Source organism: Amblyraja radiata, chromosome 14, assembly GCF_010909765.2.
Source record: "Amblyraja radiata isolate CabotCenter1 chromosome 14, sAmbRad1.1.pri, whole genome shotgun sequence".
NCBI lineage: Eukaryota > Metazoa > Chordata > Chondrichthyes > Rajiformes > Rajidae > Amblyraja > Amblyraja radiata.
The window spans coordinates 47,889,840-47,915,735 of NC_045969.1; the positions used below are offsets into that span (position 1 = coordinate 47,889,840).

A 25,896-nucleotide genomic window follows, 5' to 3' on the forward strand; every position below is an offset into this window, starting at 1 on the left:
AGGCACTACTTACTGCAAATGGTGGTGTGGGTGCATTGGCTTGAAATTGAAAGTCACTACTTACTGCAAATGGTGGCTTGGGTGCTTTGCTTGAAGTTGAAAGGCACTAATTACTGCAAATGGTGGCTTGGGTGCTTTGGCTTGAAGTTGAAAGGGACTACTTACTGCAAATGGTGGCGGGTGATTTGGCTTGAAGTTGAAAGGCACTTCTTACTGCAAATGGTGGCTTGGGTGCTTTGGCTTGAAGGTGTAAGGAACTTCTTACTGCAAATGGTGGCATGAAGTTGAAAGGCACTACTTACTGCAAATGGTGGCTTGGGTGCTTTGCTTGAAGTTGAAAGGCACTACTTACTGCAAATGGTGGCTTGGGTGCTTTGCTTGAAGTTGAAAGGCACTACTTACTGCAAATGGTGGCTTGGGTGCTTTGGCTTGAAGTTGAAAGGCACTACTTACTGCAAATGGTGGCTTGGGTGCTTTGGCCTGGTTGAAAGGCACTAATTACTGCAAATGGTGGCTTGGGTGATTTGGCTTGAAGTTGAAAGGCACCTCACTGCAAATGATGGCTTGGTTGCTTTGGCTTGAAGGTGATAGGCACTACTTACTGCAAATGGTGTCATGAAGTTGAAAGGCACTACTTACTACAAATGTTGGCTTGGGTACTTTGGCTTGAAGTTGAAAGGCACTACTTACTGCAAATGGCGGCTTGGGTGCTTTGGCTTGAAGTTGAAAGGCACTACTTACTGCAAATGGTGGCGTGGGTGCATTGGCTTGAAGTTGAAAGGCACTACTTACTGCAAATGGTGGCATGACGTTGAAAGGCAGTACTTACTGCAAATGGTGGCTTGGGTGCTTTGCTTGAAGTTGAAAGGCACTACTTACTGCAAATGGTGACTTGGGTGCTTTGGCCTGAAGTTGAAAGGCACTACTTACTGCAAATGGTGGCTTGGGTGATTTGGCTTGAAGTTGAAAGGCACTTCTCACTGCAAATGATGGATTGGTTGCTTTGGCTTGAAGGTGATAGGCACTACTTACTGCAAATGGTGTCATGAAGTTGAAAGGCACTACTTACTACAAATGTTGGCTTGGGTACTTTGGCTTGAAGTTGAAAGGCACTACTTACTGCAAATGGCGGCTTGGGTGCTTTGGCTTGAAGTTGAAAGGCACTACTTACTGCAAATGGTGGCGTGGGTGCATTGGCTTGAAGTTGAAAGGCACTACTTACTGCAAATGGTGGCATGAAGTTGAAAGGCACTACTTACTGCAAATGGTGGCTTGAAGTTGAAAGGCACTACTTACTGCAAATGGTGGCTTGGGTGCTTTGGCCTGAAGTTGAATGGCACTACTTACTGCAAATGGTGGCTTGGATGCTTTGGCTTGAAGTTGAAAGGCACTACTTACTGCAAATGGTGGCTTGGGTGCTTGGCTTGAAGTTAAAAGGCACTACTGCAAATGCACTTACTTCATGTTTGCACTCTATATTGATTTTAGATAAAACGCTACCACTTACGGCTGTGAGTTTTGGCCATCTTACTCAGTCCCCCTCCGCTGAGCAGGTGCAGAGAATTCTTCCCATCAATGAAAAATAAAAGTGTTATTAGTGTTTTAAAAATGTTGAGAATCTCTCTCCTGTCAATCACGCCATGAAAGCCACACCTTTTCCGCTGGAAAGGGGGAGGGGTTATAAAACCCGGAAGTGTGGGTGTGGCTCAGTCTCTGCATGATGGGGGGGAGAGAGGTCACGACTCTGTCTGAGCTGTGAATCAACTGAACACACTGAATGTCTACTGAATTGTGAGTTTGGTGTTTTGTGTGGTTTTATGGTGGTTTCACCCTGCATGAAATGGTATGAAGCTGCATTTGAATTTGGTGGCCTTGCACCCTGCTTGAAATGGAATGAAACTGCACTTGAATTTGTTGGCCTTGCACCCTGCTTGAAGTGGAATGAAACTGCACTTGAATTTGGCGGCCTTGCATCCTGCTTGAAGTGGTATGAAACTGTACTTGAATTTGGTGGCCTTGCACCCTGCTGAAAGTGGTATGAAACTGTACTTGAATTTGGTGGCCTTGGATCCAGCTTGAAGTGGTATGAAACTGCACTTGAATTTGGTGGCCTTGCACCCTGCTTGAAGTGGTAGGAAACGGCACTTGAATTTGGTGGCCTTGCACCCTGCTTGAAATGGTAGGAACATAGATTTTAATTTGGTGGCCTTGCAACCTGCTTGAAATGGAATTGAAATGGAGTCAACTGCCAGCCCACCAGCCGTGAGTGAGCTGCCAGCAGATCAGGCTTGAGGGACTGAGCTGCCACCCCAAGAACCCATACCAGCGCTCCAGAAAGCCCCCCCACTGGCCACCAATATTGGAATTGGTGGAGAGGTGAATATTGCGTCGGGGGACCAGCCCTCCCGTGTGAACATGGGACCCAACGGGTCCCACTTAGTCTAGTATTATCTAAATCTTTTAAATTATTTGGTGAATTAATAATCAGATATTTTCAAAGTCCGGAATTTAAGTTGTTGGGCTGGTGAGTATTGGAGAATTGGTGCTTGCATTAGCCAATTCCACAGCAAATACTGCCTAATTATCTCTATAGTTCTAGGCTTCAAATGGACCTCCCACCAAATATTTTGAGATGTGATGCATAGATTCCTGTATCTGTGAGGAATACCTATTGTATTATTTGTAAGGGGTAAAAGCAGAAAGGAAAAAATACCCAGCATTCCCCTTTCAATTGGTCTTAAACCATCCTTGAGGCTCCTGTACACCTGGCAAGGTTACATACTATACAGCAGATGCCAATCATCTTGGAGACTTAAGATGATGAAACAGGAGTTTCTATTCCTGGCACCTGAAATATTGTCTATATTGGTATCTCCCTGTGCCTTGTACGTCAGCCTCACTGCTTGTTATATTTACAATATGTAGGTAGTTTTGCTCTGTTGGGGGCTAACTACCCCATCTAACCAAGTAGCTCCGAACAGAGCACATTCCATGTGATTGCAATGAAGAATATCACACTCAATCACTTCCATACATTCCAAGCAATTATATGATTAAAGCTTGTGCATAGTGCACACAGTGTTCTTATGTCCTTGTATTAAGAGTTTAATTGGAGAATCAATACTTATTCAATGTATTTGAATAAAATTAGTACTCAACATGTGATTTCCAAGATCATTTTGTGCCGTCACAAACCAATCTTTCCAGTTGGCAATCTGGAATGGATTCAATTGCTTACTTGGCCTCTTCTGCCTGTGGTATCTGTGACTGCTGCTGATCTCTGATTAACTAGCTTGCTGATTGATCAGATCAGGAGGTCGGATCTGTCGGCTGGGATTCTTAATATTTTACTTAAATATTTCAATGGATATGTTGATTTTCCCTGAATGTTTACCAGTGGTTGAAAGAGTAAACTGTGCAAATGTAGTTGTTCTTAAACAGAAAAGTACTTACTCTTTTAGCAAATATGAAATTAATATATATGCAAATTTGTAGTGAATTAGCTACTGTGGATTTCCTGTCAATGAATTTAGATTTTTTTTTTCAAATTGTACAATTCTTACAAAATAATAGCCTTTTTTTCTTTCATTTAATGAGAAAATTTAGATAAGCTAGAGTACTGTGCGGCATCTCTACCCCAATGATGACGTTGGACTTTATTTAAGGAACTGATGCCCACAATGCTGAGAACTATATTCTGCACTCTATCTTCCCCTTTGCTCCATTTATTGTATTATTGAGTTTAAACTGATTGTATCTATGTAAGATATATTTGAACTATTTGGGTAGCATACAAAACAAAGCTTTTCACTGTACCTCAATGTGTGACAATACTAAACCTAAACCTAAAAACTTTGCAGATATTACAAAACTCACCGATGTAGTTCATAGTAGGGGGGGAGATATGGAAAACTGTTGTCATTAGTAAGCTGACAAGATCAGAAGTGCATTAGCTGAAATGGCAATAAAAATGATTCATATAATTTAATTGATGAGAACAAAGAACACCCAGGATTATGAACAAAGGGACAGAGATGTGGAACTAATCATAACTAATACAAAGACCCAGCATTGACATAGAAAATAGGTGCAGGAGGAGGCCATTCGGCCCCTCGAGCCAGCACCGCACCAGACATACTGAGCTAAATTGATTATTTAGTGCTATGCACTGTTTTATAAATGTTCTCATCTTGCTCTGTATGCAAGGTTCTATGTGATATATAAGACTAGCATAAGTTCCTTTCACCTCCAGCTGAGTTAGGTCCTTTATCAAGATGATGAGATGAAAGTCTACTTTCACATTTCATCATAGGTTCTGTACAAAATTAATTTACATGGGATCAAATGCTTTCTACTTCACAAAAATGGTTTGGATGGGCAGTCTTGTTTGGGAAATGGGAAGATTAAAAATGCACAATAACACTGATGTTCTGAGATTGTGGATTAAATTGGGAACCCATTATCCGACCCAGAATAATGTTGATGCTGGCTGTATATAACCTATCTGGCATCAGGCCCTACAGTGTGTAATTATTATTTTTATAAGAGTCATTGAATGGGTTACTTCATTTCAAATACAATTTAAAATATGTTATTAAAGTGTACTTCTTGCTTGAGTACAGGATTATGAAGTGTCATGAAAATTGTTGTGCTAAAACAACTGATAAACATTCAAATTAAAATAATTCAGGTGCTGGAAGTGTGTATAAAAACAAAGAAATGTCGATAAAACAGTCAACAGGAGAGGCAGCATCTGTGGAGAATGGAAAAGAGAGAGATTTCACAAGGTGATGGCCTATTAAGTTTAATATCAAAACACAAAGAGCTGGAGGAATTCAACGGGTCGAGCTGCATCTGTGAAGGAAATGGACAGACATCGTTTCACGTCTGAAGAAGGATCCTGACCTAAAATGTCGCCTGTCCATTCCCTCGACAGGCAGCCTGACCCCCTGAGCTCCTCCGTTGTTCCTGAGTTGCATGTATTTACTGATTGTGGCCATCGAGTGTCACTGTGGAACAGCTCAGTATTTTGTGCTCTCATTGTCTTGGCTCTCAGTCCTGCAACTGAGGGCAAGTGTTTTATAGGGAGTCATAGAACATAGAACATTGTAGCAGAAGAACAGGTTCTCTGCCTATGATGCCAATTTAAACTGCATATCTGCTTGTACGTGGTCTTATCCCTTCATTCCTAGCTTGTTCAGGTGCTGGTCTTAATGTCTCTAAAGCATTGCCTTTGTATTTCTATCCACCATTTCCCCTGGCAGCTCATTCCAGGCATTCAGCACTCTGTAAAAAAAAATCCCTCTTAACTACACTCCCTCTCCTCATGATAAAGCCCTGCCCTCTGGTAATTAACATTTGCACACTGGAGAAAAAACTCTGACTCTACCATAGAAACATAGAAAATAGGTGCAGGAGTAGGCCATTCGGCCCTTCGAGCCTGCACCGCCATTCAATATGATCATGGCTGATCATCCAACTCAGTATCCTGTACCTGCCTTCGCTCCATACCCTCTGATCCCTTTAGCCACAAGGGCCACATCTAACTCCCTCTTAAATATAGCCAATGAACTGGCCTCAACTATCTTCTGTGGCAGAGAATTCCACAGATTCACCACTCTCTGTGTAAAAAATGATTTTCTCATCTCAGTCCTAAAAGACTTCCCCCTTATCCCTAAACTTACCCTATGTATGCCTCACATAAATTTGTAGACTTTAGGTTTAGTATGATTATTGTCACGTGTACTGAGGTACAGTGAAACATTTTGTTTTGCCTGGTATCCAATCAGATCAGATAATACTATACATGAATAAAATCAAGTCAGACTCAAATACAATAGGTAGAGCAAAGGGGAAGATACAGAGTGCAGAATATATTTTGCAGCATTGTGGCACATCAGTTTCATAGACAAAATCCAATGTCTGCAATGGGGAAAGGTGAATCAGGCAGTGCCATAGCTTATGGAAAGACCATTCAGGAGCTGATAAAGAGGCAAAGAAGCCGTTCCTGAGTCTGGTGCTACGTGCTTTCAAGCTTTTGTATCTTCTGCCCAATGGGAGAATGGGACAAATCTTTAATTATGTTAGCTGCTCTTCCCAGGCAGCGTGAAGTGTAGATGGAGTCAATGGTGGAAGGTCTGGTCTATGTGAAGTACTTGCTAATCTACAACTCTCTGCAATTTCTTGCAGGCTTTGGGCAGAGCTGTTCCCAAACCAAGCTATGATGCAACCTGACAATTTGCTTTGTACAGTTCATCTGTAGAAGTTTGTAAGTGGCATTAGAGACGTGCCGAATTTTGTCAGTCTCCTCAGGAAGTAGAGCCATCGGGGTGCCCTCTTAGCTGTTGCATCAACGTGGTTGGTTCATGACGGGTCAATGCTTACATTATCTCCAAGGAACTTGAAGCTCTCAACCATTTCCACTATGGTACCATTGATGCTGATTGGGGCATGTACTCCACTACGCTTCCTGAAGTCAATAACTAGCTCCTTCATCTTGCTACCATTGAGGGAGAGGTTATCTTGACACCATATTACTACATTCCCTATATCCTTCCTGTGCTCTATCTTGTTATTGCTCATGATCCAGCCCACCATCTGCAAACTTGTAGACGGTTTTAGAACTGAATTTCAGGTCATCCATCAGCCTCTGATGCATCAGATAAATTAATCTATATTTGTGTGACCCTTCCTAATAGCTAATACCCTTTAATCCGGCCTTCACCCTGGTGAAGCTCTTCAGCATCCTCTCCATACCCTCCATATCTTTTCTATAGTATTATGAAGAGGACTGCACATAATACCTCAAATGAAGCCTAACCAAAGTTACTGTATATAATACAGCAACATGATTTCCCACTGCTTATACTCATCACCCTGACCGATGAAGTATGCCATATTCCTTCTTTAATAGTCTATCTACTTGTGGTATCACTTTGAGGTAGCTATGGACTTACCCACAAGATTCCTTCTTACATCTATGTCCCCAAGTGTCCTACCATTTACTGTTTAGTTTCCTCTAAAATCCCACCTCCGAACATGTAACACCCCACCTTTGTCCAGATTAAAATCCATCTACCATTTCTCTGCCCATATTTCCAACTGGCCTAGGTCCTGCTGAATCCTTTGACAATTTTCCTCATTATTCACAATTCTTCCATTTTTGTGGCTCTGCAAAATTACTAATCAATCCATCGACATTTTCATCCAAACCATTTATTTAAACCATATATAAAATCACAAACAACAGAGGTCTTTTCTAGTCAAGGTTCTCCAGGTAAAAATGACACCACCTCACCACTAGGCTGTATCCTCCATGGCCAAGTCAATTTTGAATCCAACCTACCAAGTTTCTAGGTTGCCTTAATCTTCTAGATCATTCTAAAATGAGGGACCTTGTCGAAAGCTTTTTAGCTTCTACAGCTGAATTTTATTGTCTTCAGTACACAAAACTGAATTACAATATTATCTGATGCAGTACAGTAAGTATATCACACCATGGTGCTGTGAAGTGGGAAGACAGTGCATCATTTTAGACTGTATAGGGAACTGCAAGAAATATTTGCCCACCACTTCCATATTCTGTTGATGCATTCAAGATCAAAATTCAAATACATTGTGCATAATCCATCCAATCAAATCCAAATCTGTAAGTATATTAAACACTATTATATTACATATTAATCAAATCTTCGCATTCAGAAGAGTTAAATCTCTTCACTCTAAATTCCCCCAACCTTCTGTTGTCTGTCACAACATGCTGCTGAATGTGACTGTGCTACATTCGTTATCATTTTCAGCCACTGCACACCATGCATAATATTCCCTACAGCTTATTTGTACATTTTTTATTTTTTTTAGCACTCTGGATTTCTCGCAAACTTGAATGAATTTTTTGAATGTATAACGTCCAGTGGGAGCTGAACATCCAACTGTCTCCATCAGTGGATCCTACATTAGTATAATGCTGGATTCACTCACCTTACTGCTCATCTGGGCCACAAGTTCTTGTGTATTCCATGCCCAGACCCACCTCCCTATTTCTTGCCTGCTTAATAGCCCGAGCATGCTCCCTTGGGCCACACCATATATAACATATTTTCCTTTTTGGAACTGATATTTACACTTTACATCCTCCATCAGCATTGTGGCCTCTTTTCCTGCAATTTACCTGGACTTCTACCCCAGGCAACCACCATCTCATATCCCCAACCTCCCTTGCTTTCCCACTGAACTGAATTGAACGATCTCCGAGTTGTCCTCATGCTTTAGGGAACGGGAATTCCCCTCTCCCATCATCGATGAGGCCCTCATGTGTGTCTCCTCAGTACCCTGCAGCTCCGTCCTTACTCCCCCTCCCCTTAGTCCTTCCTTTCCACCCCATCAGCACATAATCCTCCAAAACATCCGCCACCTCCAACGGGTCCCTTGAAGACTCAAACAGGTGAATTTATTATGGGGAACAAGGAAAGGTTGAACAAGTACTTTGGATCTGTCTTTACTAAGGAAGACACAAACAATCGCCCTGATGTACCAGTGGCCAGAGGATCTAGGGTGATGGAGGAACCTAAGGAAATTCACATTAGGCAGGAAATTGTGTTGGGTAGACTGATGGGACTGAAGGCCGATCATTTTCAAATGTTCTATAGATTCAGGATCAGTTCCTGTGGATTGGAGGGTGGCTAATGTTATCCCACTCTTTAAGAAAGGCAGGAGAAAGAAAACAGGGAGAGAGAAAATAGACCAGTTAGCCTGACATCGGTGTTGGGGAAGAAGCTGGAATCAATCATAAAAGATGAAATAGCGGCACATTCGGATAGCAGTAACAGGATCGGTCTGAGTCAGCATGGATTTACGAAGAAGAAATCATGCTTGACTAATCTTCTGGAATATTTTGAGGATGTAACTGGGAAAATGGACAAGGGAGAGCCAGTGGACGTAGTGTACCTGGACTTTCAGAAAGCACATAGGAGATTAATGGGCAAAATTAGAGCACATTATATTGGGAGTAGGGTACTGACATGGATGGAAAATTGGTTGGCAGACAGGAAACAAAGAGTAGGGATTAACGGGTCCCTTTCAGAATGGCAGACACTGGGGTACCGCAAGGCACGGTGCTGGATTGCAGCTATTTACAATACATATTAATGATTTAGATGAAGGGATTAAAAGTAATTAGCAAAATTGCAGATGACACAAAGCTGGGTGGCCGTGTGAACTGTGAGGAGGATGCTATGAGGATGCAAGTTGACATGGACAGGTTGGGTGAGTGGGCAGATGCATGGCAGGCAGTTTAATGTGGATAAATGTGAGGTTATCCACTTTGGTGGTTAAAAACAGGAAGGCAGATTATTATCTGATGCTGTCAAATTGGGAAAAGGGGAAGTACAAGATTTGGGGGTCCTTGTTCATCAGTCACTGAAAGTAAGCATGCAGGTTCAGCAGGCAGTGAAGAAAGCGAATGGCATGTTGGTCTTCAGAACAAGAGGAGTTGAGTATAGGAGCAAAGAGGTCCTTCTGCAGTTGTACAGGGCCCTAATGAGCCCACACCTGGAGTATTGTGTGCAGATTTGGTCTCCAAATTTGAGGAAGGACATTCTCGATATTGAGGGAGTGCAGCGTAGGTTCACGAGGTTAATTCCCGGGATGGTGGGGCTGTCATATGTTGATAGAATGGAGCGGCTGGGCTTGTATACTCTGGAATTTAGAAGGATGAGAGGGTATCTTATTGAAACATATAAGATTATTAAGGGTTTGGACGTGCTAGATGCAGGAAACATGGTCCCGATGTTGGGGGGGGGGGGGGGGGGGTTCAGAACCAGGGGCCATAATTTAAGAATAAGGGGTAGCCATTTAGAAAGTAGATGAGGAAAAACTTTTTCACACAGAGGGTTGTAAATCTGTGGAATTCTCTACCTCAGAAGGCAGTGGAGGCCAATTCTCTGGATGCTTTCAAGAGAGAGTTAGATAGAGCTCTTGAAGATATGGGGATATGGGGAAAAGGCAGGAACGGGGTACTGATTATGGATGATCAGCCATGATCACAGTGAATGGAGGTGCTGGCTCGAAGAGCCAAATGGCCCACTCCTGCATCTGTTGTCTATTGTCTATAACACTAGCCACATTTTCCCATCTCCACCTCTTTCCGCCTTCCGCAGAGACAGTTCCCTCCGCAACTCCCTGGCTAACTCATCACTTCACACCCAAACCACCTCCTCCCCAGGCACCTTCCCCTGCAACCGCAGAAGATGCAACACCTGTCGCTATACCTCCTCCCTCGACTCTGTCAAGGGACCACAACAGTCCTTTCAGGTTATTCAGAGGTTCACTTGCACCTCCTCCAACCTCATCTACTGTATCCGTTGTTCGAGATGTGGACTCTTATACATCGGGGAGACCAAACGCAGACTGGACGATCAGCCCGCTTGAACCAACCTGATCTCCCTGTTTCTGGACACTTTAATTCTCCTTCCCATTCCTACACAGACCTTTCTGTCCTAGGTCTCCTCCATTGTCAGAGTGAGGCTAAACGCTAATTGGAAGAACAGCATCTCATATTTTGCTTGGGCATCTTACAGCCCAGTCGTATGAAAATTGATTTCTCTCACTTCAGGCAGCCCCGGCATTCCCTCTCTCTCTATCCCTCCACAACCAAAGTCGCACTAGCTTCTCATTTTCACCCGACAAACAGCTTACAATGGCCTGGTTCCTTTATCATCATTACTTTTGTGCATATCTTTCATTCAATGTTCTTTTTCTCTCCACATCACCATCTCTATCTCTCGTTTCCTTTATCCCTAACCAGTCTGAAGAAGGGTCTCGACCCGAAACGTCACCCATTCCTTCTCTCCAGAGATGCTGCCTGTCCCGCTGAGTTACTCCAACTTTTTGTGTCTATCTTCTGAACAAACTAATCTTCAATAATGAAGAATTTCACCTCTAAACATTGTGTTTGCTTCCTGGTACCTTTCCCCTGCCTTTACTCTTTCCGTTTACTTTCCCTCACTCACACCCCACTTCCTCTTGCTTTCCTGACCTCATGGTTCTCACTTCCTCCTCTTCTCACTTCCTTTGCCCAAATGTTATCTTTCTTCTCCCTCCCTCTGTCATCTTACTCTTCATATTCTCCTCTCTTTGATTCTTCTTTCCCTCTTTACATGCTTCTCTATCCATCTGCCTTCCCCCGTGTTTGATGAATAAATCAATCAGCCTCTGTTGCTGTGATAACACATGAGAGTGACCAAAAGTTAACCAATGGTCGTGGGAAAAGAACATGGTGGGCGGTGTTAAATTCATGATCAGTGATCGATTAGTTAGGTGATAACTTTATCGATAGCATTCTTAAGTTATTTACTGAATGCACATGCTAATATTGATGGGTGCAAGCTGATAAATTGTTCATTATTTGACCAGGAAGTAGAGAGTTGGAGTATCATCTTATTTTCTACAGGGCATTCCTAGAAGACTATTGAAACCTATTATTTGGATTGCCCATTTCAGTGCATTGCCATCTGACATTGCTATGAAATATACAAAAGACATTCTGAGGTCTGAAGAAGGGTCTCGACCCGAAACATCACCCTTCTCTCCAGAGATGCTGCCTGTCCTGCTGAGTTACTCCAGCTTTTTGTGTCTATCTTAGGTTTAAACCAGCATCAGCAGTTCCTTCCTATACATAAGTAAGACATTGTTCTCCTCCTTGATTAGTTGCTCTCAGAGTAATGGTTGTGACCTATCGATGCTGTTTGAGATCAGCTTTCTCAGAACAAACCAGGACTTGCCGAGCAATGGGAAGATTTCCTCCTCTGTTGAATATGCCACAAATACAAACTCATTAGGATTTCTATGTGATTCTGTACTACCATATTCTGTGTTACTTTCCAAAATTCCTATTTGATGTTTGATATCTTTTACATTTTCACAGGTTCAAATTATAAATACACAACCAAAGGCACATCCTAATGATGTGGAATGGGGTATGTTATGGGGTATGGAAGAGACCCTGGTGAGAGCCTCATCTATAGTAGGGGAGGGGAGCCCCCGTTCCCTGAAGAATGATGACATTTCCGATGCCCTGGTGTGGAACACCTCATCCTAGGAGCAGATGCCGCGTAGACTCGTAGTAACTCTGCTCTCTCTCCCCATCTCCCCACTCGCAACAAGGGCAGAGTCCTCACCTTTCACCCCACCAGCCATCACGTACAACAAATAGTCCTCCGTCATTTTCGCCACCGCCAACGTGACCCCACCACTCGCCACATCTTCCCATCTCCCTCTCTGTCTGCTTTCCACAAAGATCGCTCCCTCCGTAACTCCCTTGTCAATTCTTCCCTTCCCTCCCGCACCACCCCCTCCCCAGGCACTTTCCCTTGCAACCGCAAGAGGTGCTACACCTGTCGCTTTACCTCCCCCCTCAACTCCATTCAAGGACCCAAGCAGTCGTTCCAGGTGCGACAGAGGTTCACCTGCATCTCCTCCAACCTCATCTATTGCATCCGCTGCTCTAGATGTCAGCTGATCTACATCGGTGAGACTAAGCGTAGGCTTGGCAATCGTTTTAGCCGAACACCTCCGCTCGGTCCGCATTAATCAACCTGATCTCCCGGTGGCTCAGCACTTCAACTCCCCCTCCCATTCCGAATCCGACCTCTCTGTCCTGGGCCTCCTCCATGGCCACAGTGAGCACCACCGGAAATTGGAGGAGCAACACCTCTTATTCCGCTTGGGCAGTCTGCACCCTAGTGGCATAAACATTGAATTCACCAATTTCCATTAGCCTTTGCTGTCTCCTCCCCTTCTCAGCTCTCCCTCAGCCCTCGGACTCCTCCTCTTCCTTTTTCCTTTCTTCTCCCCATCCCCCCCACCCCCCCACCCTACATCAGTCTGAAGAAGGATTTTGGCCCGAAATGTTACCTATTTCCATCGTTCCATAGATGCTGCTGCACCCGCTGAGTTTCTCCAGCACTTTTGTCTACCATAAAACAAATAATGCTAGATATACTCATTGGGTCAGACAGCATCTGTGGAGAGGAAGAAAATCAGGTGGATGGTTAACACCATAAAACATTTTTACTTTCCACAGATGCTACAAAAAAGTTTGTAGGTGGCACAGCTTGTAAAGCCACCTCCTCACAGTGTCACAGTCCTGGGTTCAGTCTTGACCTTGAATGCTGTCTGTGTGGAGTTTGCAGGTGGCCCACCCCCGAATGCTGCATTTTCTTCCCACATCACAAAGAAGTGCGAGTGAATCGGTTAATTTGCCATTATAAAGTGTAGGTGAATGGGAGAATCTGAGGTAGGGGAAATTGATAAGAATGGGAGAAGAATATAAAAAATGGATTAATACACATTAGTGTTAATGGTTAGTGCGGACGGGCTGTAGGTCCGTTTCTGTGCTACATTTCTCTGTTGCCCACTGAGTATTTCCAGCAGTTTGGGGCTTTTCTTTAATAACAGTGCAGTCAAGAGTCCAGAAGGCAGCAAAATCATAAACGATTTTGATCCAAAAAGAAATCGCAACTAGTTGAAAGCAGAATACCATGAGCATTGGCAATCTGAAGTACAACTGATGAATACAATTTATATTCATCACTCCTGGGAGCAGAATTAGGCCATTCGGCCCATCAGGTCTACTCTGCCTGATCTATCTCTCCCTCTCAACCCTATTCTCCTGCCTCCTCCCCATAACCCCCTGACACCCGGACTAATCAAGAATTGCTGGAATTACCCATCTAAAAGGGCGGTGATTCCGGAAAGGCCACTCTTCTCCGAGAAGCAGGGTGGGTGCGCTGAGATGTGGCGGGTGGGGCGGCTGCAGAGCGCAGGTGCTCAGCTGACCTGACCTATAAAGCTGTGAGCGCGGCCCCTCCCGGAGCAGTCTGTGAGCGGAGAGGACAGGAGTTGTCACTGCTGCTGGTCGTGTTCAGGTACTGGGGACAGAGTTGCTGGTGTTCAGATACTGGGGACAAAGTTACTGGTGTTCAGATACTGGGGACAAAGTTACTGGTGTTCAGATACTGGGGACAAAGTTACTGGTGTTCAGATACTGGGGACAGAGTTGCTGGTGTTCAGATACTGGGGACAGAGTTGCTGGTGTTCGGGTACTGGGGACAGAGTTGCTGGTGTTCAGATACTGGGGACAGGAGTTACTGGTGCTCGGGTATTGGTAGGAGAGGGGGGTACAATGTGCTTCTCTAGTACTGGGGAGGGAAGCAGAACAAAAGTAGGTTTTCTTGGTTTCTTGGTCCAAAATATTCCAAATGGAATTTAAACTGGAGGTATTCTTTAGGCGCTGGGGGTGAATGAATGTAGTTCATGTTCTACACTCGAGAGAGGAGACAAACCAGGTGTTTTGCTTTTAACCAGCCCTAAACCAAATAGCGTCCAGTGTAATGCTAGGAAGGAATACTTTTGGCGCCTGTCTCTTTGGATGACTCTCTCTTCCCCCCCCCCCCCCCAGCCACCTGTACATTGTATCCGCGTGTAGTGTATAATGTTGGGGGTGGGAGCAGTCCAGCTTTGTGTGTTGTGTGAGGATACTTCATGCGAAATTAGGTACAATGAAACTCTGGCAACATCAGCTGACGAGGTGTGGTTTGAACACTGTGAACGTTTTTCTTACTTTTGCCCGACTCGTTCGTGTTTTGTGTTTTGTGTTTTAGTTAGGATTGCCACTCCACCTTTTTAATGCAAAATCTCGTCCCGGCTCACTCCTGCAGCATGTGACGGGTGAAGTCGATGGCACCCATTGGGTGTGTCGAGACTGCATCTCGGGTTGTCACTGTGACGAGAGATTTGGGGAACGCGGAATTTGGACGAACATTTTTAAGATCAAACCATGTACCCCCCCCCCCCCCCCCCCCCCCTCCTCCCCTCCCTTGTGTAATACAGGGACGTGATAATTAAATGGGTGTGTTAGTGACGTTGTTTACTGTTGCCCCTCAAGCTGTTAACTTGGAATGTTGCATTTCATCTCTTTAAGAATGTCGTTAAACCTGTTGCTCACACCCTGTTTTGGCATCGCCTGCAGACTCTCTTGAGAAAACCAACCAGTGTGCAGGGAAGGGGGTGGTGGAATGTTTATCTGCATGTTTACCATTCATGTTCCACATTGGAAAGGAATGATATGGTCTCCAAAATATCAATATCTTGTCTAATGGCAGTTGTGATTTTATGAACTGGATGATGGTTGAACTGAGTTCCCAGATTTTTGTTTGAAGCTTCTTTTTCTGAAGGTGTTGGTGGTTGCTGAAAGTGAAGTCAAGTTTATTCGTCACATACACATACGAGATGTGCAGTGAAATGAAAAGTGGCAATGCTCACCGACTTTGTGCAAAAAGACAAACAACCAAACAAACTATAAACACAATCACATATTCTTTTACATATTAATACAATAATACAATATTAATACAAAATACAATAACAGAGATACATGTCCTGTATCTCTGTTATTGTATTTTACTTTAATGCTAGCTGACCTTTTTCAGGTACCCACTTCTATGTAGAATAGTGGATAATCTGCCACGGGCAATGATGGTCCAATTCTACACGGCCATCGTAGAGTCTGTTGTCACCTTCTCCATCATGGTCTGGTTTGGCTCGGTCACCAAGCACGACACCTGGAGGCTGTAGCGAATCGTCTGATCAGCAGAGAAGATTATTGGCTGCAACCTTCCCTCCATTGATGAACTGTACACTGCAAGGGCCAGGAAGCGAGCGGGCAAGATCATCTCTGATCCCTCTCACCCTGGCCGCAAACTCTTTGAATCACTTCCCTCTGGAAGGCGACTCCGGATTGTCAAAGCTGCCACAGCCAGACATAAAAACAGTTTTTATCCACGAGTAGTTGCTCTACTCGACAGCCAAAAATCTGTAGCCTCCCTTTGATCTGGTATTTTGTTGGTTCACATGCTTGATCAATGTTGTTTTATCATTAATGTCTTATTATTATTAATATTACTTGTGGGTGGAGTACTAAGGCAAATTCCTTGTATGTGAATACTTGGCCAATTTACTTACTTACTAATGAACTGCTGACTGGATTCTAGTTGGGTGTTCTGTGTGTCACAGCTATCAAGAAACCCCTCACTTATTCATGCAGAAGCTTGAGGGTTACATTTTTGATACAAATACATGCAGTCTTTAATAAAGAATTAGTGATGTCCTAATTAGCTAGTGTTAGATTGTCTACCATGCAGGGCTGTTGCTCCAGGAAAAGCATCACATTACTGGCCCTCTGCGGTATTGTTGCGTTTACCATACTGTAAATGTGGCATTTCTTAAATAACTCCGTTTCTAAATGAAGTTACATTATTTGTAGGATTGAACGAGTCCTGGTTCTTTTCTATATGGTTATGTTTGCTAAGCTATCTTTAGTGTGCACTTGCAAAACTATAGATATGAATACCAATATCCAGTTTTTGAAACTTTGTGATTTATTACAAATACAATATACAATACAAATAGCCTTTTTATTGTCATTCAAACAGACAGAAGTTTGAACGAAATTTCGCTCCCTGCAGTCATAACAATAAAATAAACATAACACACACTTGGCACATTTTCACACAAACATCCATCACAGTGAATCCCCAAACACCTCCTCACTGTGATGGAAGGCAAAAGTCGTATCTCTTCCCTGTTCTTTTTTCTTCTCCCGCATCGAGGCTCCTGATGTTAAAGCCCCCGGCGGGCGTTGGTAAGTCCAGCGGCCGATTAAGCCGCACCGGGCGATGCAAGGCCCTGCGACGGGCCAATTTAAACCCCGCGATTCGGGACGGGTGAAGATTAATACAAGTAACTAGTCTAGATGTGAATTTTCTCCTCGAGAGGGTAATTTTTCAAAACTTTATTGCTAACAGATAAAAGACTAAAGATTGACAATGCATGCCAATCTGTGAAGCAGCTACATTTTGGAAGACCAGCCTCTCTGTTTTTGGTTACATTCTATACCATGATCCTTGCTATAATTGTTTGTAGCAGAAGGAAGGATTCATTTTATTTCTTTTTTTTCCTAGGTGATTAGAAAATGACTAAAAGTACGGGAGTGAGGGTTGTCCAAGGACTACTCATTTTTGGAAATGTAGTCATCATGGTGAGTTAACTTGGATTTGCATTTGTGTTCATAGTACTCACTTATCAATTGAATATCACCATAATAACAAACTTCGCTATGGATCAGAATTTCTACTGACAGATTTGCCAATGGTGTGCCTTTGGGTTGTGACATTTCTTATGGAGTGTAGGCTTCCATTGGCAGATTGATTCCAAGTTTGCTGTAAGACCTGGTGTTGTATCATCAAGGATCCACACCATCCTGGACACACTCATCTACCCGCTGCCTTCAGGTAGCAGGTACAGGAGCCTGAAATCTGCAACATCCAGGTTCAGGAATAACTACTTCCCCACAGCCATCAGGCTATTAAACTCAACTCAAACAAAACTCTGAACATTAATAGCCCATTGCACTTTATCTGATTATTTCTGTGTGTGTATATGTATGTGTATATATATTGTCTTATCTGGGACACATGACAATAAACTCTTGAATCTTGTTCTGGTGACTAGTCATGTCCCAGGGTAGTGTTTACTGTTATCTCACCATCTACCAAAGACCAACTGTCTTAGAAATTGCTGATGACTGATACAGTAAGATTTAAGCTGTACTTTATAGTAACCACCTGCATGTACTTGGCTAAATGGGTTCTGTTATTTTATTTAAGCTAAATAGGTTTTAATTTGCTGTTGAAAGACACAATGCTGCAGTAACTCAGCAGGAAAAGCAGCATCTCTGGTCCAAGTGGTCTGAAGAAGGGTCTTGACCCGAAACATCACTCATTCCTTCTCTCCAGAGATGCTGCCTGCCCTGCTGAGTTACTCCACCATTTTGTGTCTATCTTCGGTTTAAACCAGCATCTTCAGTTCCTTCATACACATTTAATTTGCTGTCTGTGCAACAGTTTACTCGGGTCCTAAGTATCTCTGAGACATGGGCAACTAGATATTGAAGGACATGGTGTTAGTACAGAGAAGCAGTCCTGTGATTAAAGATTGGGGATGATTTCCCAATTTCTGGTACTTGCTACATAAGTACAATTAATGTTGGATCTTCATGCATCATAGCAACCAAGGTGATCATGATGCAAAGCAAAATCCATTAGGCAGTTTAATATTTCACAAGTTCCTTCACACGGAACATCGGTGGAAAATTATTAATACTTCAGATGCCGTTGACCTGAACAATTTAATTTAATTTTTTCCTCGGAACCCCCCAATCTACAGTTCAAAAATATTGCTAATTTAAGTCTGTTGTTCCCAGATTCTGTCAACATTCCCCAGAACAATATTAATATTCCAACATTTCTTTCCCTTTTTAATTTTCTACTAATACTTGAATTTTCTTTCAATCTGAAATTCTGATTTTGGCAAGTGTAGACATCTATCTTGAGGAAGTTGCCAGAGCTGGCAGTGGCTGTAATCTGGGTGAAAAATATAATTCCTCTCTCAGATAAGCTTTTTTTGACCATGTCATTTGGGGAAGGTGATTTTCTTTTTTGGGCAATGTTGTTTGCTAAATGGGATTCATGCTGTTTATTAATTTGAAACTGTTCTTAGCTTAGTAATGACAGCTCTTTCTAATTAACCCTTTACTTGTATTTTGCAGTTAAGTGGCCTTGCATTGACAGCTGAATGCATCTTCCATGTTTCGGATCAGCATAACCTCTGGCCCTTCCTTGCAGCTACTGATAATAGTGACATTTTTGCTGCTGCATGGATCGGACTTTTTGTTGGCTTTTGTCTGTTTTTGCTGAGCATTGTTGGTATATTTGGAATCATGAAATCGGCCAAGAAAGTTATTTTGACAGTAAGTTTAAACTCCGCTTAAGTTTGCTTTTGCTTTTATAATGTGGTACGCCGTCCCACGTAAAAGAAACGAGTCTGGACGGTAACTAAAACAACATACTTTTTTGGAAATTCTTCTGGTTTTGGTTTTTAATTAAAAAAATTGCCTAGTTTATAAATTGTTCAAATTGAAGAATTATTTTCTAATTGTGGAAGGACCATAGTTGCATTCCAGATAAATTAAGTCTCTTGCATTTCTTCCTCAGTGATGAATTCAATTAAACAATTAAACACCCGCATACTATTTGGGTAATGAAAATGCCACGAGATGGCTTGAAGGTCCCCAGAATGCCCAATTATGCTGAAGTACTAGTCCACTGGCTAATCAACAGCAATTCTGTTGACCAGGAAACATTCAGGAAATTGAGTACCAAATAAGTATTTATTACTGTGTAACCACTGTGCTTAATTAATCTTTGTTCTGTTTCAGTACCTAATATTGATGCTAATTGTCTACATATTTGAAGCTGCCTCTTGTATCACAGCTGCAACACAAAGAGACTTTGTAAGTAATCGCTCAAGGGTTCATACCATTATCATTAGTAAATAAGAATTTGGCTTCATGACGCAGTTCTGTCTGACGTGCAGCATATTGCACCCAATATGTTTTAATTTTATATAATTTGCAATATGTTGAATATTCTGTGGGAATAACAATGCTGTGATAATGGCACATTGAGTATCAATAAGATTTACTCTTGCCATGTATTTAAAAAAACCCACAAATGGGCAGCAATGAATCTAAAGTGAGGTTCTATAACTTATTCACTATAAAATAGTAGCAACCGAAAAGCACAATGCTGGCGAAGCCTGGCAAATAGAGAGCTTCTAGGAAAATAAAAATAATATTCAATTTGCATACCCTTCCAGAAACTTGTATGTGGTATCCTGTGGTGTGATTTTAAAGGTTGTTTAACTCTGATTATTGACAATAAATCAATCCACCCTTGCTGCAATATATAGATGTCTCCATTCTAATCTTTTCATAAATCCATTTCAGTTCCATCTATGGCTTAACACAACTCATTGCTTTTATTTATACATATTTAATTTAGCAATTGATAATTTAAGAAGTTTTCAAACCTTGAATGAAAGAAACTATTGAAATTTTCTTCAGTGTCTAAATTAAGTTAACATTGAAGAGTTAAACCACTCTTCAGACGTCAAATATTATTGTTGTTGCCTTTTTGGTTAAGAATTATTCTTGGATTAGATAGGAGGGGAAGAACATTATTTTAGATTTGGATATGTAATTTTTAATCATTAATTGGAATATGTAATGTAATCCATTTGTTTTCCCATAGTTTGTTCCGAATTTCTTCCTCAAACAAATGTTGCAGTTGTATGCTAAGCCAGATCCACAGACTGAAGCTGAAATCAGAACCATTCCCGGCCTTACAAATGCTTGGAATCGCGTCATGTTTGATGTAAGTAAACGGGAGAGGTGGGAAGATTATTAATGGAGTAGCTATTTAAGTGCTGCTTTCGTGGAGTAATTGAAGCACTGAGGATAGCAGTTCACAGAGCTGTGCTATGGAGTAATTGAGCATGGAAATAGGCTCTTTGATCTGACTCTATGCTGATCAAAAATGCTTATCTTTGCTAGTCCCATTTGTTTGCATTTGGCCCATACCTTTCTAAACCTTTTCTATTTGTGTACATGTCCAAAAGCATTTAAATGTTTTGTATCTGCCTCAACCTCTTCCTCTGGCAGACTTTTCATAAACTCACTGCCTCCTGTGTGGAAAAAGTTGCCCCTCTGGTTCCTATTAAATCTTTCCACACTCTCCTTTAACCTATGCCCCATGGTTCTTGACTCGCCTACCCTGGGAAAAAGATTGTTCCATAATCATATCTATTCCGCTTAGATTTTATACATCTCTATATGATCGCCCTTTATATTCTGCACTCCAACGAATAAAGTTCTATCCAGCCCAACCTATCCCCATAATGCATCCCTTGAGTCCTGGTCACGCCCTTAATTTTTTTTTTCTGCACCATTTACAGTTTAATTGCATCTTTCCAAAAGCAGAGTGAACAAAACTGAACACATTACTCCATGCACTGCTGCACCTATGTCTTGTACAATTGTAACATAATTCTCAACTTCTATACTCATTTCCCTGATTGATGAAAGGCCATGTCCCAAAAGTGTCCTTTACCACCCTGTCTACCTGTGGTGCCACTTTTGAGGAACTACTTTTACTCCTAACTCCTCCTGTTCTACAACAAACCATTGGGCCCTACTGTTTGCAGTGAAGGTCCTGGCCTGGTTTGTCACCTGCAAACTTACTAACCATGCCTTGTGCATTCTCGTCCAAATTGTTATAGATGACAAACAACAATAGGCCTAGCACCAATCACTGGAATGCCACAAGTCATGGGACTCCAGTCCAAAAAAAAAATCTACCATCTGTGCTTGCTGTCAAATCAATTCTGTATCCAATTAGCTAGCTCTGCTTGGATCACGTATGACTTGACATTCCAGAACAGCTGATCATGCCCAACCTTATCGAAGGCTTTGCTGAAGTCCATGTAGACTCTGTCTGCCCTCATCAATCTTACTTGCTTCCAAAAAAGCAAGTCTAATTCATGAGACAATCTGCAAAGCACAAAACTGTGCTGCCTATCCCTAATCAACCTGTCTTTCCCAATGCTTGTTTATCTTATTCTTTTGAATCCCCTCTGTAACTTACTTATTGCAGGTGTCAGACTTGCTGGTCTATACTTCCTAGGTTTGTTCGCATCCCTTAAATAAAGTTGAAGTTATAGTCACTCCAGTCTTCAGCCACTTCTTGCTACCAATGATACATACCTGTATATCTCAGCCAGAATTCCTACTATTTCTCAGAGTTCTTGGCTATACCTGAAGTCCTGAGATTTATCTAGCTTCATATTTTAGGGCATCCAGCGCCTCTACTGTAATGTGGATATTCCCAAATACCTTCTGCAAGTTCACTGGTCTTTGTGTCTTTCTGTGGTAAAATCAGGTGAAATATTCACTGTGATCCTCACCCTGAGGCTTCCCAAAAAATGTCCGATTTGGTCCGTGAGGGGGCTTATTCACTCTGTTATTTTTTTCCCTTAATATACTTAAAATATCTTTGGCCGAGAAGATTAAGGAGAATCCAAAGCTATCCGTGCCCTATTTGGGCCTTTCGACTTCCTAAAGTAGAGTCCTGCATTCCCCATACTTGTTGGGATTCACATAATCCCAACAGTCTTTATCAGACCCCTGCCACTTTTCTAACTGTTACCTCTATCTCTGGACATCCAGCATTCCTTACTCTTGCTAGCTTTGCCCTTCACTGGAACAGGTTGTGGTTTCAATGAAGATTTGGGGGATTTAGCTAAATGGGCAACCATTGTAGTGCTGGCCAGGAATTAAATGGTTTTCTCTTAACAATACATGGAAACAAAGTGACGCATCTCATTTCTTACAGAACAACTGTTGTGGTGTAAATGGACCTCCGGACTGGATTGAATATAACTCTGCATTCAGATCAGAACATTCCGATTCCAAGTTCCCCTGGCCTCGACAGTGTTGTACCACGGACCAATTTGGCCGAATGCTAAATGTAACTGGCTGCAAACTTGGTATTCCTGGCTATGTTTATAATCAGGTAAACATGTGTAAATGTAAATTATTTATTTTCTGAGAATTTTATTTGAGGTGGTATTAAATGAGTGCAAAGTCCAATTGGGAATATTCTGATCTTGGGCAGTCTTCCGTGGAAGATGATTTGCTTCAACACTGAGTTGATTGGATATTCGCTAAGCTTGGATCGTCATAACACACCAGCCACTAGTCATGTCACAAGGCTTCTCCATTAGTATTCGGGTTTACTGTTGGAGAACAGGCTCTACTGCTTGGACACAAAAGGTTACACTTTCGGACCCCTCTTGGGACCCATGCCCCTCTCCCTCACCACCTCTACTCTAGTCCTCTGCTTTCTCCAGTCTTGTTTTCTACCACCTTATTCTCATCCATCTGCCTTCTCCCTCAACTTCCCTCTTGCCTGCAAACTTTCCAAAGGCATGACCATCTTCATTTCCCCTAGTCCTCATCATTTGGCCTAGTTTGAGAACCTCTATCTTCAGCTGATAGAACACCATTGGTTACCATATCAAGAAATGATTTGTAGGCAGTTCGAATGTTGACATGGATTTTAGAGGCAGATAAACCCAACACAATCTTGATAATAGAATGTACTGGTATTTTGAAGGTGAGGTCAAACTTCATGCACAAGTGTACAAGAACTTTGAGTGGACCACTCCTGCGATGGAAGGTTCTCTGCACATTGAGTGCATGGGAACAAAGTCTGTAATAAATGATTTGTGGGGAAATGTAATCTTGACTGTCACTGCTATACTATTCTCCAATAAATAAGTGCATGTGTGCAATGTAGTTGACTGAAAAAAGAAATGACAATGTTAACAACTTTTCCCCTAATTGGAAGGGGGGGGGGGGGGTTTCTTACACCATGTATATTCACAGGCTTGAAAAGCAATCATGCTATCTGATCAGAAATATTGTCTTGCCAAGTTTCACAATTCCTTGGTCTTTGTGTGGTCAACTGAGGCATGACTCAGATTGAAATAATTAGTCATCAGAGCAGAGCCTGGTGGATTTCTCTGCTTATTTAGACTTTTACATGCAGAATCATTTAAAAAAAAAATTCTGGAACTGTTGGGTACAGCATGTATAACTGAAGAATTGACTTGACTTGCCATATTTCAAATGTTATTGAAAGCACCTTTAATAGGGCGAACTGAGCAAACCACCTTGTTGATTATTAAAAATCTTGATGTTGCGGAGATCTAGATTTCCCCCCCCCCCCTTTTTTTCCCCTTTTTCTTATGGGTGGGGGGGGGGGGGAGAATGATGAGTAAATGCCAAGTGGAAACTACTTTTGATAATCATTTCAGTAAGACAAAGTAAATGGTATCCTGATTTCTGCATTTGTAATCAGTTGGTATCAACTACTATAAAGATGAAAATCCTTTTTTGGAAATGCATACAAAAATACCAAAATTGTTTATTTGGCTTTGGGTTGCTTAAAGCGATAACTAAACAAAGGAGTGAGTGCCAGCAGCAAATCCAAAATTGTAACCAAACAGGCCTGTGTGGCATTTCCCCTGTCGACAATGTTTGCTACTGTGCAGCCAAAAATATCTCATGATGCAATAACATACCTCTGACCTCCTTATTCTCTATTAATGAAATGCATGTTTGACTAAATTAATGTAGAGTAAACAATATTGATTTGTAATGTTTTTAGGGTTGCTTTGATTTCATCGCTGGACCTATGGATAGACATGCTTGGGGTGTAGCATGGTTTGGATTTGCCATCCTTTGTTGGACAGTAAGTCTTTATCTTTAATGTTTTATTCTCTACTGTATGTGCATGCAGTGCATAGAAACATCAATTTTCAAGTGGCGTGAAATTTATTCCCTACTTCCCAGTTCTGCTTCCAACATTAATTTAAACTGACTGTTTCAACCTGTGTTATTGAGTTTACAAATTGCTGCTGTAGAAAACATCACTTGGTTCGGCTCTTAACGCAATTCCTCTGCCTTCCAAGAACGACTTGACAAATGCTCAGTTGGGAGGATTAGGTCAAGACTCTGTTCCTGTCTATAATACCAATCTACAAAATGGAGTACAATAATTGAGTATGAGAGTGGAGGTTATGATTTGTGCTTTTAGTCTCCATTTGTACTTTAAGGATCATTCCATTTGCACAAACTGGAGGGATGAGTGGGAATGGTTCTCCCTGGTGTTTTGTTAAAGCTTCATATCACTGGTAATTGTACTTTAATTTGATTAACGAGTTTGAAATAATTGTGGAATAACGTGCTGACATTTTCTTGTTTCAGTTCTTTGTCCTTGTTGGAACAATGTACTACTATGCTATACTGGATAATTGAATCACATTGTTGGACTTGCATCAGAATGGAGTTCAATGATTTCCAGCTGCCTACCACATGGCAATACTGAGGAGAGCACACTTGAACTGCACCGATGATGTATTGGGAATTGTAACCGTTCTTGTATAAAATGTATTTTACCTCTCCCCTGCATCTTGGCCTGATGAAAGATCTCTTGAAATGATTCTAATTCCCACTTGCATTCTTACCAAGCAATATTGTGGTCCCTTTTCTATGGAATGATGAATTTTGACCCACTTCTCCTCTAACCCTGCCATGAACAAATGATACGTGTTGAAAATTGTATATATCCCACCTATATCTTGCCTATTTGTTAAGAGAAAATGTTTCAGCCATATTTCTGAGTCACAATTGTTATAAAAGGTATCATTCCTTAATTTATGAGTAGATCTTCCTTTCGTTGCTCCTTGAATGGTGGATTAGAGTTTGTCAACTGGTAACAGTGGACACTGCTTTTCTGAAGGTGTTTTAGAAAGAACTTGCTCCTTGACCATTCCACAAAATCATATTTAACGTTCCTAGCCTTAATTAATCAAAAATTGATCTTGTTTTTTCACAATGCTTTTCACTTTTAAGTAATGGTGGAACTGTATGAACAATAAAAAGAGTGGCAGAAATTCTGGTGTTTTGGACACAGTGTAAGCTGAATGTAACTGGAGATGTACTTGAGTAGAGAGATAGTAGGTAAATCTAAGTACACATGAACCTGTCTTGGAAAATAAATGCAGGTATATTTGGAGATTGTCTTCGTCTTTCCACCTGTAAACGAATCGTGTATTAAGCATGTAATATACATACATTATAGGGCTTTTGTATCTAATGTATGGAAGCATTAATTTTTAATAAATTATGAATATTCAGATAATGGAGTTTCACACAATTTTAAATTGAGAATAAGAATGATAGAGTACAAAATGACAATGGGCAGTAATTGACTTGCAACCTATTAAGCATGAAGCCATAATGGAGCTGAGTGAAGGCTTGTCCTGAATGCTCTGAGGGCAGATTTGAAGGGCAGTGCGGTGGCAAAGCTGGTAGAG

The 25,896-nt window shown here is 41.8% G+C and overlaps 1 protein-coding gene across 2 annotated transcripts; it reads left to right on the forward strand.

Annotated features, from left to right (window-relative positions):
* The first annotated feature begins 13,835 nt into the window (after positions 1 to 13,835).
* Positions 13,836 to 25,718, forward strand: upk1b (uroplakin 1B). Of its 2 annotated transcripts, none has more exons than XM_033033278.1 (8): positions 13,836 to 13,925; positions 17,019 to 17,095; positions 18,665 to 18,865; positions 19,334 to 19,408; positions 20,208 to 20,330; positions 22,347 to 22,526; positions 24,186 to 24,269; positions 24,785 to 25,718. In XM_033033278.1, exons 2-8 carry the CDS (start codon positions 17,030 to 17,032, stop codon positions 24,833 to 24,835), a joined length of 780 nt encoding a protein of 259 aa, XP_032889169.1. In that variant the 5' UTR covers positions 13,836 to 13,925; positions 17,019 to 17,029; the 3' UTR covers positions 24,836 to 25,718. The 2 variants fall into 2 exon arrangements, with proteins under 2 accessions (XP_032889169.1, XP_032889170.1); XM_033033279.1 differs by lacking the exon at positions 13,836 to 13,925 and adding an exon at positions 14,037 to 14,099.
* The last annotated feature ends 178 nt before the right edge of the window (positions 25,719 to 25,896 follow it).

Bases quoted from the DNA above. Each gene is read 5' to 3' on its own strand.
- upk1b (XM_033033278.1), top strand. From the start codon at position 17,030: ATGACTAAAAGTACGGGAGTGAGGGTTGTCCAAGGACTACTCATTTTT. The intron at 19,409-20,207 runs GTAAGTAATCGC...GTTTTCCCATAG, and splicing joins CTGCAACACAAAGAGACTTT to TTTGTTCCGAATTTCTTCCT. The intron at 24,270-24,784 runs GTAAGTCTTTAT...TTCTTGTTTCAG, and splicing joins TTGCCATCCTTTGTTGGACA to TTCTTTGTCCTTGTTGGAAC.